General features: G+C 39.4%; 1 protein-coding gene and 1 long non-coding RNA gene across 2 annotated transcripts in view; one reads left to right on the forward strand and one right to left on the reverse strand.

Moving 5' to 3' along the window:
- LOC140119201 (uncharacterized) overlaps positions 1–15,423 on the reverse strand; it is a 183,961-nt gene that overhangs the window by 95,746 nt on the left and 72,792 nt on the right. The window lies entirely within an intron of this gene.
- Positions 1–15,423, forward strand: part of PHEX (phosphate regulating endopeptidase X-linked) — a 128,441-nt gene that overhangs the window by 95,675 nt on the left and 17,343 nt on the right. Inside the window, exons 14-16 of the mRNA XM_072137987.1 lie at positions 3,481–3,584; positions 7,726–7,784; positions 11,448–11,502. Of these exons, the coding sequence (XP_071994088.1) occupies positions 3,481–3,584; positions 7,726–7,784; positions 11,448–11,502 (218 nt within the window). The remainder of the gene's footprint in view (positions 1–3,480; positions 3,585–7,725; positions 7,785–11,447; positions 11,503–15,423) is intronic.

Raw genomic sequence — 15,423 nt, forward strand, 5'->3', positions numbered from 1 at the left:
CTGGTGTGTATTTGCACCGGCCGCAACATTTATGTTGGCAAGTCTGACAGAAATGCAGAGCACGCCCCTTAAACTAAGTGCACAAGACCGGTCTTCATGAATGTGTGTCCCACTGGACATTAGTGAGACCAAGTGCACGTAGTGCCATTTACCTCACTAATAGTAAATCTGGCCCATTATTTTTTTACGTTTATTTATCGTGTATTTGTGTGAGTTCTCATTTATGAGACACATATTTATAGAATTTTTTGAATGATGAGACCATGTGTTAGATCTTCTCTCTTTGACCACTATTTATTGCCAAGGTTAAAAGGATGAATCACGCCAATGCTCTTACACCTGAAATACCCCCTCTTCTATTTATTATCAAGCGAAGAGCTAAAAAAATCTCCTAGCTCAGCACTGTGCCAATAAAACAGCTCTAATAAATGACTTCAGCACTCTGAGAATCTAATACAAATGACACTTAATGTAGACAGAACTCTTGAAGATAAACCAGATATGTAATTAATCCATAACAAGTCCAAATATGATATGTTACCTTTCCTTCTTATTAATAAAACAAACTGAAACTAAAGCAAAAGAATCAATCCTGGGGCATATACCGTACCGTATGCTTGAGAGGTACACGATTCACCAAGGAACATGCTAGTCCAGCTTCAGGAGAATACAAGACAAAATGGGATTTCCCTGTTCTTGTTATAGGATAATTTATTATATCTGGCCGTAACTACAGTTTCCATTCTGTAGTTAATTTAAGCAAACAATATTGATTTTTTTTCCCTTAAACATTCATGTACCTTTTGCTGAGACAGAATTTTTGTAGACCATTTGTTTTTCTTGTGTTTCCATGTTGTGTTAAGATTTATCTTTAGGCCGGATCTTATACTAGTATTGAAAGTGTCTTAGGAGCTATTTAGATGTCTTTAGGACATCAGATTTATCGGAGGGGCATAGACAGCTTGATAAATGGGGCACATGAGGTGTTAAAGGATTTATCCACTAATCCTAAACTTTAACAGGATAAGTATAAGATCCGAATAGGTTCACTTCTATTATATGTACCCTGTTAAATTTTGTGGTTCAGACATTACTATCTGCACGCCCCCCCCCCTTCATCATCCCCCCTCACCTATCAGTGGTTGGAGGGATATGTGAATACATCTGCACACCCCTCCAACTGCTGACATGAGAGTGATTGATTATGCCGGAGGGGGCTTTACTGTCTGCACAGTCTTGCTGCCTCAAGCTTTGACAGCGTAAGTATAATATGGTTCAAAGTTTAAAGTTTGGTATTAGTGGCCAACCCCCTTAATTTCTTCAGTGGATATGTTATTAGTTCCTAATTTTCATAAAACAACATCCACCCACCAGTGGTAGGTTAGTTCAGCCGAAATCCTCTACTACCTCTGCCCTCCTTGCTGTTTGGTGAACACAACAAGTGAAGGTAGTAGCCTGGCACATTCAGGACACCTTAGAGAAAACAGGTCTTTCTTTCCTATTAAAGGTATAAGGTCATACAGCAATAAAATACATTGATATTGATGCACATGTATCTTAGTCATGATTAACGCAAATCTCTTTTATTGCACCTCATTAACTATATGATCTTACACCTCGAATAAAGGAAGAGCTGCTTTCAGAAATCCTAAATGTGCCAGGCTACTATCTTTACTAGTCCCTAAGTTCTTCTTACAGGAGGAGGGGAATAAAGTTCATTTACACCTAAATTTGTGTCTTTTTGTAAAGTCACACTTAATCTGTCACACACATTTTCATTCTCACAATAAATCTGGATGTAGTAACTTGTCTTGAGTAAAAAATAGAGTGGGTTGGAAAAAGTCACTAAAAAGCACAAATTGGCAGTTGCGATAAATGTGAGACATTTTGAAGACAAAAATCTGACATAACAGCATTGATACACTCCCCTCCCTAAAGATTTTATTTGCTGATTTTTAACACTTTTCAAAACATTTGTAGAATCTTTATATACACCGTTATATACACCAGTTATATATCGTTATATACACCAGTCAATATGCCACTCTTAAAGGACATCTACCACCAGGATCAAAGACTGTAATCCAAGCACACTGACATACTGGTGTGTACCCCTGTTTTTTTTAAAGGCTTTCAAAATCATGCAAACAATCTTGAGGAGCTCTGGGCTCTGTAAGTGTTAAAGGAGCCTGGAGCCCCTCAGGCTCATTTGCATAATTAAAGCCTTTTTCTTAGAAACAAGGGCATAAGAAGTTTAAAGAAGAGCATATCCAGCCAGAGGGACAGACACCAGTATGTCAGTGTGCTTGGTTTACAATCTTTCATCCTGTTGGTTGATGTCCGTTAACAAATCCCCTCCATTTTACCTCCAAAAGGTAGTGGAAATGGTTGTCACTATGCTGCACATATCTCTTATATCTCTTATATATCACTCCATTTTTTTAAAATCTGCAACCTTTAGACTATAAGAAATAACTTTTAGGAAGATTGTTAAGCCTTCAAGATCTTCAAAGTAATTAAAACAAAATGGAGGAAAATTTAGAATCGTCCAATTTTGTCAGTAATATTTTCATTTAGCCCTAAAATTAACAAATTCACAAAAGATAAAAAGAGAAAACTCAACTAAATTTTTTATGCAATTTATTCCAAGTGCGGAATCACCCCACATGTGGATGTAACTTAGCGCAAAGCGAGGTGCAGAAGGAAAGGAGGGACGCACATTAGCCAGTTTTGTCCTATAGAATTTAGTGGTTTTTAGTTGGCTCATGGATTTTTGAGCTATAAAATATTTGTTTGTAGGGTGACATGCCTTTTGCAGTGATACCATTCTGGGGTGTTCTTTTGCTGAAAATATTTTAACTTTTTTATGGTGGGGTTGGAAAAAAATATCAATTCTGTCATTGAATTTTGACTTTTGTTTTGGTGTTTACAATATACCCTCAGTAATATGTTAGATTTATTCTAGGGGTCAGTAAGATTGCGGCGATACAAACTTTCTAGATTTTTGGTTATGAATTAATCATTTTATAGAATAAAACCTAGAGTGGGAAAAAAGTTTTATTTTTTAAATTCTGTTGAAGCATGGTTGAAAATAGGAGTCTTTTATTGAGTCATGCCTCACTCCTATTGTTCCATATGACTATTTGTACTCTGTAATGTAATTATTTTTGTATATGTCCCCTATGATTTGTAAAGCGCTACGGAATTTGATGACACTATATAAATAAAGCTTTTTTTTTTTTGTTCATTTTCATAGAAATTCTATTTATTTTTCCTTTTGTCAGATTCATGTTATTTCTGTCACCATTGTGGGTTTTACTCTCATTAAACGGAGGGTACCAACAATATCAGCCTTGTGTGTATATTTTGTATTCAAATATTTATAGGCTATTGCTTGTATTTCATAGATATGTCAGCATAAATTACACATTATTTATTTAATCTATCATATCTTAAAAAGTGTATATCTTTATCATGCAGCTAAAATTTTCAGAGTCTGACTACTTTGGAAATGTTCTACAAACGCTACATTTTCTTTCACAATCGGATTATTATTGGCTAAGGAAAGAAGTTCCAAAAAAAGAGTAAGTGAAGAATTTTATTTCACATTTTGCTGAATTGATTAACTTAAAAATCTGTTGAAATACACAACTCATGCTTCTAGTGCAAAGTTAAAAATCATTGCTTTATATTATGCAATAGCTTTATTGAGCCTGCACACTCCAAATTTTTTTTTTTCATAGAAAAAATAGTAAAGGAGGAATCTGGAATTATCACAATTATGTTAAACCATAAGAATTAGAGAGAAAACTAATTCTGGATCCATGTTCCATGTCAAGGCATCAATGCCCAATTTTTCTAGTGTTTTTAAACACATTTTCTATGGGGGTAATTTATCATTTGTTTATGTTTGGCATTGTTTGGCGCAGTTGTGGTACAAATGCTGTTTTTTGACTTTCCATTGTGCCAAATGAACATAGGACAGCACCTGTTTCATTGTTTGCATAGAATAATTTTCACAATATGACTTAATTCATGAATTTGCAACTTTGCTTTCAGGCCCAAATTTTGGTGCAAATTGACCAGTCCCTACCCTGGTCTATGTTGTGCCTTTTTTTTCCCCAACTTTTCATGCGACTGTCGCAAACCACCCATGGAGCATTTGTCAAGGGCCAAAGCCCCTTTCGTCAATCTGACTACAGCAGAATTTCAAAGACAGACAAAGAACTCTCGTTGTCAGCCAATCTTTTGATAAATTACCCCATTGTTTCCGTAGTTCAGTAGTTGAGCATAGTTATTACACTTGTGCCACTAACATGTGCAGATCACAGGCCACAAAGAATGGGACCATAGCAGTAGTAAAGAACAAACACGGGCAGGAATTGGACCTGTTTTGTAATTTTTAAGCCATGGCAGTCGGCTCATGTATGGTGCGGTGGACTAAAGCCATGTTCATGAGCCTGTAGAAGAAAATGGGTACATGTGCCAGTTGTTGAAACAATCATTAGTACATAATATAATAATGTAAAATATGGTTAGCGTACATTAGTCTGTGGCTTTACTTATTGTAGTCTTCTGTAACTGTTGGATGTATGGCAGGTCACTGCATCAGGTTTATGAGCTTCCCCATACATGGCCATTAATGGAAAACAATCATTGAAATAAACACAAAACAAACCAGACATACCCACCTCCTCTCCTCTCTTTACTCTGATCTTGGTGCTGGTCTTCTTTAAAGGGGTTTTCCTATAAATACAAGTTAGGCCTTATCCTAACTTGCTGATCGGAGGATTCTCACTGATGAGACCCCAACAGATCCGAAAATAAGGGGTCCGATGGGGTCCCACGTACCTTAGTCGAACCCCCTCATCAACCCATGAGAGTAATGGAGCAGACATGCTCCATTCATATCTATGGAGCTGACGGAGATCGCCGGAGATCGCCGCCCCTTTAATGTTGACACGCCAGGATCACCTAGAATTTTTTTTTTAGATGTCTGGCTCTCCGGACTCCTAATTATGCAAGACCTTGCCAACTCCCTACCCCATGCTGATGTGATGCAAGAGACGTGGGAGAGGGAGGTGGTAAGAGTGCGCATAATTAGCAGCCCAGAGCATCTGATATCTTGTCCTTGTGCTCTGGTCTGCTAATTATAAGTCTTTTTTTCTATGTGATCCCGGTTGTCAACATGAAAGAAGACCACAATGAAGAGGAGCAAAGGTGAACATGCCTGGTTTGTTTTGTATATATTTAAATGGTTGTTTTCCTTTAAGGTCTTAGACCTAGATAATATATTAGACCTATTAGACCTAGATAATATATTGAAATTGCTGCATGTGTAACATGAACCCTTGTTGTCTTTGTTATATTAGTATTAAGGTTGCCAAGTTTACCAGATGGCCTAGTTTTATTGTATTCTATTTTACTTGCTACTTACCAAAGTAAATTATTGTGTCCCCCAACAATTTTAGCGGAAAGTAAGGAACATTTCTATTAAGAGTTTTTATAGTATATTGAGTCCAGTACTAAATCTAATGAGTCATGTGCTATGTCTCTAATACTTGTAATGAACTTACTTATTGACTCATTTTTCAATTTTAGAGTAATTCATTTTCCTCGCTCAATTTAAGAAATAATAGAAAAAGTATAATTAGCATCTAAAAGTTACAATATTTTCTTGAACTTTTACCATTGCATGTATTGTAATAAATTTCCCCAGAGGATCAATTTCTTTCCACTGTCCTCACAGTCGGCCTCAGTTATGATTCACTCAGGAATATCTACAATTCCTTTGCTCCTCATGTTTAATCAGATTAATTGTGTTACATAAATCCTCAAAGCACTTTAGCTTCATTAATTAATATCCGTTTCTCTGAGGCACTACAAGAATTAGATACTGAGCATTGCAGCTTTTTTATAGGCCTGACTGTGTTTGGATGCAAGATGAAATAGCACCTGCTATGCTTATATCTCACAATATCCATGTGTATTTCCATCAAAGTCTATTTCCTTCTTTAGCCGCTACAATTTCTCAATAACTCCTAGAAATATTACTGTTTTATTCATTGTTAATTCAATATAATTTTTAGTTTGTTTTCCTTCCACAAGCAAAATATATATTTGCAATGATCTAGCGATTACAAAGGCGACAATAATAATATAATATGTAATAATTTGATAAGTAAGCTTCATTTATACACTGGTAACATGTTATGAATATTTCTCCAGTCAAGTACATTTAAAAAAATCTGCATTCCACAGTTTCCGGGTATTCCCACAAAGACGAGATTTGTAAATACTCGGGATAGCAAAATAACACATTCTCTAATTATTAACAAAAATGCAGCATTTCACAGATATAATTCCAACCTGTTTCTATCAGTCCTAGTATACACAATTTTGTTTGTCCCTGGATATGGGACTATGGTTTGTCTCTTCTCATGAATAGCTTTTCTTGTCTGCACACTACAGTGCCCTCTGCATGCTGCACCTGCCCCCTGCATTTCAAGACCAGCTCAGGCACAGGCACTTCCTGCCAGCAAGCAGCTGTGTGCAGAGACTAACTCTCCAAGATACAGACAGATAAGGTCTTTATAGCAGAGCTGAATGTGTGTTTTATTGATGAGGGAGCAGAGCTGTGATTGTGTCTTATATCCATCTGATTGATCTCATCATCTCTCATCCCTGATTTGTCTCATCTCTCTTTTCCTATGTGCCAGATACTAGTAAACTGTTCAGAAGCTAAATAAAAGTGTACATAAACCCTGAACCCTAATAATTTAAGCACATTGTCAGCACCAGGCATCTCATAGCACAGAGGAAACATGAAGTGTCTTCTTAGACACTAACCACCCTTACTCTGGATACTTACGAAGACCTGTCTAGGGAGTAACCAAAAACAGCAATAAAACTCACTAAAAGTGCGAAGTAAGGGGTATTAAAAAATATCTTTATTGTGTACACATCACTAGGGGATTAAAATTTGAGAACTTTCTTCCATGGGAAAACCCCTTTAATAGCAAAATTAAAAATAGCGCAACTGTCCACCTCTTTTCTTCCTGAGATTATTAACAGATGTAATATAAGGTAATTGGAGGTCCATTAAAATCTTTGGGGAACTGACGTAGAATAAATGACCTTTAATACATTTACCATTTTAGTGTCCTTTAATGGAGATTATAATGTAAAGCCAAGACTCAGATCTGATCGAAGCCTAAAGGTTTTCACAAGTCATGTACATCCTAAAACAAGCCAAAAAAAAAACCCTAACATTCATTTTACCAAGCCTTTGAATTTCCCATCCAATCCTTGATATCTCTTCATCCTGGCCTTCACTATTGATAGTATGTACAGATCCAGACATTCAACTTGCAGCCAATCACTGGCTGTAACGGTGACATGGATACAGAGCCCTCTTAGGAAGCTTTGGAAAGGGAAGCAGATGGAATAGTCAGACTTTTTAGTGCTCAATTTTTGTAGTAATTGCAGCTGATTTACTAAACAAATAGTTTTATTTGGTTGTAAGGACAGCAGATTCAAATTTCCTTAGAGATAGAAGAGGTAAGGACCTCATGACAAAATGATTTGTGTCACATAATAGATGCAGTTCAATTAAAAATCCTACAAATGTGTTCATAGTCTCTAAAGTTTTAATATAATGTATTGTATATCATTCCTCCAATTTATACAGTTTATAGTATTTTTCTTTCACATTCGTCTATGCAGATGGTACACCAGTCCTACAACAGTGAATGCATTTTACAGCGCATCTACAAACCAAATAAGTAAGTATTCTCTGTCCTTTTATGTTCAATAACCATAAAAGTTCTAAAGAATAATATTTACCATCTTCTATTGTACTTCGATGTTGTCAAATCTGCTAAATATTAGTTGTGCTTGGAATAACAAGTAGTCAGAGATATTCATGGGTAAGAGTAGTTCCTGACGCAAAGTGGGTTGGACTTACTGCGGTGGGATACCACACTCAGTCCTATATCTTCACTAAAGTTGACTCCTACAATGCTAAGAGGGTTTTCCATACTTATTGAGATGACAGATGACAGAAGGTGATGACACTTACCTTGTCAAAAAATGTAAAGTTGGGCCCTGACAGGTCACAATTATTAATAGAGTTTGGTCTCTTAATAATTCTGATGCAGGACCGGGCTTGTGTAGATTTAGGTATAACTTCACTGGTTTCTGGCAATAGTTATCGCAAATTTGGCTGATTACGGCATCCTTTCCCTGGCCCAACTTGTTCCACACCCCTCCGTGCCAATGGGTAATGCAAAAACTGTGGTTCAAAACATTGCTAGAGCCAGTGTTCATTTTATTTTGCATTAAGGATTATGACTTATTAGAAGTTTTATGTTGCAGGCTCTCAGTGGTCATGTGAAATTGTGTTTCACCAAACCTATCCGCAGCCATAGAACTTATATACTAAACACCTGCTTGGATGTAATTTACTTCTCATAGATGAAACACTTCAATGCCATATAGAACTTGAGTATTAGCCTCTTATATTAATTATTTACACTCACCGGCCACTTTATTAGGTACACCTGTCCAACTGCTCGTTAACACTTAATTTCTAATCAGCCAATCACATGGCGGCAACTCAGTGCATTTAGGCATGTAGACATGGTCAAGACAATCTCCTGCAGTTCAAACCGAGCATCAGTATGGGGAAATAAGGTGATTTGAGTGCCTTTGAACGTGGCATGGTTGTTGGTGCCAGAAGGGCTGGTCTGAGTATTTCAGAAACTGCTGATCTACTGGGATTTTCACGCACAACCATCTCTAGGGTTTACAGAGAATGGTCCGAAAAAGAGAAAAAATTTAGTGAGCGGCAGTTCTGTGGGCGGAAATGCCTTGTTGATGCCAGAGGTCAGAGGAGAATGGGCAAATTGGTTCGAACTGATAGAAAGGCAACAGTGACTCAAATCGCCACCCGTTACAACCAAGGTAGGCAGAGCATCTCTGAATGCACAGTACGTCGAACTTTGAGGCAGATGGGCTACAGCAGCAGAAGACCACACCGGGTGCCACTCCTTTCAGCTAAGAACAGGAAACTGAGGCTACAATTTGCACAAACTCATCGAAATTGGAAAGTAGAAGATTGGAAAAACGTTGCCTGGTCTGATGAGTCTCGATTTCTGTTGTGACATTCGGATAGTAGGGTCAGAATTTGGCATCAACAACATGAAAGCATGGATCCATCCTGCCTTGTATCAACGGTTCAGGCTGGTGGTGGTGGTGTCATGGTGTGGGGAATATTTTCTTGGCACTCTTTGGGCCCCTTGGTACCAATTGAGCATCGTTGCAACGCCACAGCCTTCCTGAGTATTGTTGCTGACCATGTCCATCCCTTTATGACCACAATGTACCCAACATCTGATGGCTACTTTCAGCAGGATAATGCGCCATGTCATAAAGCTGGAATCATCTCAGACTGGTTTCTTGAACATGACAATGAACTCACTGTACTCAAATGGCCTCCACAGTCACCAGATCTCAATCCAATAGAGCATCTTTGGGATGTGGTGGAACGGGAGATTCGCATCATGGATGTGCAGCCGACAAATCTGCGGCAACTGTGTGATGCCATCATGTCAATATGGACCAAAATCTCTGACGAAGGCTTCCAGCACCTTGTTGAATCTATGCCACAAAGAACTGAGGCAGTTCTGAAGGCAAAAGGGGGTCCAACCCGTTACTAGCATTGTGTACCTAATAAGGTGGACAGTGAGTGTATTTAGTTGGGAAATATGGAGCCATTGTTTTTTTTAAAGAGGTGTTCACTGTGGATTTACTACATGATGTAGTTTCTATGTAAAACCATACTGTGTGCATACTGTACTGCTGATGTCAGAGAAGCCTCAATCAATAGCACACAGCTCATTACTTGCGACCCACAATATGCACACTATGAGGATTATTTATCATAAGCCTGGGCACATATGATAGCCCCACCGCTGCTCTGGCGCAGCTGAATACATTCAGCTTCTGCCACTCGATGTATGCAGCAGTATGCAGTATGCAGTATACCCCAAGTCCTGCCTGGCATAGAAATAAACGCAGCCGGCATATTGTCACATATGAAAATACAATGGAAACCATGACCGTAGCCTTGTGGCAGCTTTAAGCTGAGCCAGGTTGAAGCACGTCCCCTGTATTGCACATCTGCTCAACTTGGTGGTGCAAAGCTTCCTGGCCAACTATACAGACCTGCTGGATCTGCTGCTTATAGTGCATGCTGTGTGTTCACATTTTCAGCATTCACACCCTGCTCGCCTATCGGCACTGCAAAGGAACTTTGGAATGTCCAACCTCTTCCTAAAACGTGATGCATTAACTAGGTGAAATGTAATTTTATATAAGCTGGAAAGGGTGTGTTTTTTGTTCGTTCACATAGTTTACAATATGCCACCAATATGCTCACATGCAAATTGGACATTTTGTAATGAAAAGGTTAAAACCAGACAGACTCGGGTCTTCATAAGACCCAAGGCTGTCATGGCAACTGATCGCCGCCCCCCCCCCATGTCCTCACAGGGTGCGGTGATTAAATCCAAGCTTTGCCAGAGGCATTTGCAGGGTTAACACCAGCGGATGTTACCGTGGGTGTTTGCAGCAAACGCCCACCTTGTATGGAGAGGGCTCAGCCTGTGAGCCCTCTCCATACAACTGCAGCTGGTATGTCACATGTCAGTAAGGGGTTAAAGCACCAGTTACATGTACATCGACTATGGATTCATTTTATCTGGGAAGAGTTTGATTTGCGATAGAGATGACAAAAATCATAAATTTCAGGAGTTATTAGAAATTGGTATAGGGCAGTGATGGCGAACCTTTTAGTGGCCGAGTGCCCAAACTGAACCCAAAACCCCCCTTATTTATCACGAGGTGCCAACCAAAAATTAAAGCGGTAACTTATTGCTCCAACAACTTCATATTTGCCTCCTGAGGACACCAACACAGTAGAAAGATGGAAAATTTTCATCATTTTAGCTTCTTTCCAGTGTCCCTCTGTAGACCTGTAGGGGCCAGTAGGAGGTCCTCCAAAGATAATTCACCCCTGTCTACTCATTCTCCTTCTTCCTACAGTCCCAAGTAGTGATGTAAGTATCTTAATATGACTGAAAGCAGCATATTTTAAGTTGCTTGGAACTGGAGGAAGATTCTTTGAGTCCTGTCTGGTGTGCTGGGGCAATGGCCCGGGTGCTCACAAAAAGGGCTCTGAGTGCCGCCTCTGGCACCTGTGCCATAGGTTTGCCACCACTGGTATAGGGAAATAGAATTTGTATTTGAGTACGTGGTCAACAGTACAATGTACTTCCTAGACCGATCCATTTGTTTGCTAAAGCCAGGATCAGTATTAAGATTAAAGTTTCTTCTAAAGTAATGATTTGTGATACAACTCATTCTCTGCTTTATGTACACTTCAGGATTCCCAGCTGGAGAACTTCAAAAACCCTTCTTTTGGGGAACAGAATATCCACGGTATGTAAACACTTAAAAATATTTGGAAGTAGGTGAAAGTAAAAAGTCTATTCAATAATGTTGGAATCCATAACAAGAAAAAATAGGAAAAATCAAGCAAAACTGTACTTGCTGTATATAGGAATTGTAGAAACAAAGTACAAGACTGGCCTTGGCATTTTACAGGTTAAAGGATTAATATCCATTTCTTTATATGCATTCATGGCCAAGTTTTGTTTTAATACATTGTTATTTTCAAGTATAAATCATACAAAAATATGGCTGCAGTTGTGTTTAGTGACATCATAGAAATTGTTTTTACCCACTCCAGTCTCTTACTACTTGTAGTACTACTTTCTTTTATGTTCTTATTACTCAGCACTTTCACCCTTCGTTACTGACTATTTTTTGCCTCACAGTTCTGTACCTTACCACAATCTTGGTTTTTACCCAATTTGCCTGATTTTGTTGTTTTTAAACCTACACTTTTGTGGTTTAGTGTAGGCTCTGGCAGGTAGGCAAGGAAAGACTTGTGGGTAGCTTGGGTATCCCACCATGACACCAAGGCAGGGGTTACCAACTGGTATAAAATAGGTATGGGAGAGGAATTTTAATGACATGAATATTAGAAAATTGCAGTCTTTTCTAGCATATATAAGTATGTAAAAAGGACTATAACGTAGATTACCCTTTAAAGGAAATCTACCATCAAAATCAAGCATGAAAAACCAAGGACACTTACTCACAGATCCAGGCTCTATGTCTGTGGTAATCTTCTGATATTAGTGTCCTATGCCCTCTTTCCTTATGAAAACAACTTTTAAAACTCTGCTAATGAGCCTAAAGGCTCTGTGGGCATTACCTTCCGCGCTTCATATTCCTAGACAGTTCTCCATTGCACTTCCCCCTCCAATTGTGTACTGAAACGTCATCTGCTGTGAGATTACGTTAGACAGATGGAGGGGGAAGTGCTGAGGGAACAAGGAGAGGGGTAGACATTGTAACAGTCTTTGAAGCCAGAGCACAGAGGGTCTCTGGTAAGGCCCTACAGAGCCCTTCTGGATTATTAGCATAATTGTAAAAGTTGATTTTAGAAGATTTAAGTAAGTTTCCTTAGTTTATCATGCTTCATTTTGATGATTTTTCTTGAAGAGTAATTTTAACAAAGACAAAAGAAAGAAGAGCTAAATCACAATAGAAAGGACAAGTACAAAGGTTGATGACTGTACAGTTTTCTGTATTGAAAACTAAAAAAGAATAAAGCCATGTGCTAATAACCTAGTTTTTCTAGGCCTTATGAAATGTCTGGTTTATTAGTTGTTGAACACTTACAGGTAATATGAGCAGCGTTGCCTCATATCTCTAACAAAGGAGAGTAAGGCTTCAGTATCTCTTTTTTTAGCATTTATCGAAGATAACACTTCTGAGGACTTAATGAAAGCAGATGGACAGATTCTCAGCTCCCAATTAAGCACAAAGCCTCCTCCTAGCACCTGTAATGATTGTTGCTCTCTTTATTTGTGACCTTATCCAAAATTACAGTAATAGCCTCATCCTCTAAACCACTCAGGTCAAAGTGAGTGGCGCAAACGCTTAATGGAAAACACCATTAAAGCTCATATTGATGTACTTGACAGCTTTAAGAAAGTCAAATGTCAGTGCTCAGCTCCACAACATATTGTGCCCTTCATTTATTTTACCTTTTACCACTCAGCTGGCTGCAGATTTTTTTTCATAGTCAGCAAACACATGATTTTTAAAATAATGACATTGTATAATGAGATCATTGATGCATTTAAAAATGGTAAAATGTAAGCCATATTGGGGGTTATTTATCATACGCCTCTTAATGAATCTGGCGGCGGCCTGTGCAATGTTCATTTCTATGTCCGAAATAGAAATAAACTCAGCTAGCGAATTTGCATACATGAAAATTCACCGTGTGCAGGCATGGGGAAAGGAACAACTGGTGACAGCCCACTCCCTGCGCACACCCACCGGCCGCGCCCTCCTCTCTTCCTGCCCCTCCATGTCCCCCTGCCGTGAAAGTTGCGGAAAGGGGAAAATAATGGCTAGTGTTACCAATAAGCCCATATTCCATTACAAAAATAAATTGGGCAAGTGGTTTTCACTGCAATTTGGAATATCATTTATTTACGGAGCACCATAAATTCTGGAAGATCCTGTCTTTGCGGGCTAACATTTCATTTGGAATGGCAAAAGGAGAGGGAGCATAGCAGTGCAGTTAGTGCATATTGTAGGCGATCCTAAATAGATGAGTGTTTAGTTTATGTTTGAAGGTTGGAAGGTGAGGGACAGTTTGTCTTTTGGAAGAGACATCCTGGATGCGGTTGTGAGAAGAGCAGATGGTAATAGACTGAAGCAGAAGGTCCTGTGAGGAACGGGGATTATCTTTGGCACAACGTTGGCTGATTAGTTCAGAGATATATCGAGGGACAGGTTGTGGCTTTGTAAGTCATGGTTAATATTTTAAAATGAATTTGCTGTGCAATTGGTAACCAATGGAGAGACTGGCAGAGAGGAGATACAACGAGACAGATTATTTAGGTAAGCAGTAGAGTTAAAGGACACCTACCATCAGGATCATGGATTGTAAACCAAGCACACTGACATACTGGTGTGTGTCCCCTGTGGCAGGATCTGCTCTTCTTTAAACTTCTTATGCCCTGGTTTTTACAGAAAAAAGGCTGTTTATTATTCAAATGAGCCTCTAAAAAACCAAGGGAAATAAGAAGCTTAAAGAAGAGTGGATCTTGCAAGAGGAGGCCCATACCAGTATGTAAGTGGTTTACAATTAGAGATGAGCGAACACTAAAATGCTCGGGTACTCGTTATTCGAGACGAACTTTTCCCGATGCTCGAGTGCTCGTCTCGAATAACGAACCCCATTGAAGTCAATGGGAGACTCGAGCATTTTTCAAGGGGACCAAGGCTCTGCACAGGGAAGCTTGGCCAAACACCTGGGAACCTCAGAAAAGGATGGAAACACCACGGAAATGGACAGGAAACAGCAGGGGCAGCATGCATGGATGCCTCTGAGGCTGCTTAATCGCACCATTATGCCGAAATTATGGGCAACAGCATGGCCATGACAGAGTGACAGAATGAAGCTAGATAGCATGTAAAACATCCAATAATTGACCCTGACACTATAGGGGACGGCATGCAGAGGCAGAGGCAGCGGCAGCAGGCTAGAGAGTGGCATGGCGACATACCCTAATTGGACTCAGGCTTCAAACCAATGGGTGTCAGAGAGGAACCAAAGGAGGTGAGCAAGAAGCGCTCAAATAATATCGGTACATGATAAAAGTTTGCCAGTATATTTTGTGGATTACACAGCAGGGTGGCGACAAAGTTAACATGGAAGCCATGAAAACAACCCAAAATTCTGCCTGACACAGCTCGTTTGATAAGGGGACCATGTATGCTTACAGTTCATGCCAGTCGCTGCACTGGCTGCCAGTCTCCTTTCGAATACAGTTTAAAATAATAATAACCCTCATCCATAAAGCTCTGTATAATGCTGCACCCCCCTACCTCTCCTCTCTTATCTCAGTCTATCGCCCAACCCGTGCTCTTAGATCCGCCAGTGATCTTAGATTAACCTCTACCCTAGTGCGGACCTCCCACTCGCGTCTCCAAGACTTCTCTAGAGCTGCACCAATTCTATGGAATGCTCTGCCCTGGACTATCAGACTAATACCTAACCTCCAAAGTTTCAAACGTGCTCTTAAAACCCATTTCTTTAGGCAAGCCTATAACACTCATTAACTGCATGAAGTTTTAACTCTTCTACTAACCCGTCCTGTGTCGTCCTCCCATCTGTTATCCAGCAACCAACAGGCACCAGACTTCTCTGCAGTCCCATTCACCCTGGACCTGGTATATAAGATGACGGCTGAGTGGTTCAAGCGACAGCAA

Source organism: Engystomops pustulosus, chromosome 2, assembly GCF_040894005.1.
Source record: "Engystomops pustulosus chromosome 2, aEngPut4.maternal, whole genome shotgun sequence".
Taxonomy (NCBI): domain Eukaryota; kingdom Metazoa; phylum Chordata; class Amphibia; order Anura; family Leptodactylidae; genus Engystomops; species Engystomops pustulosus.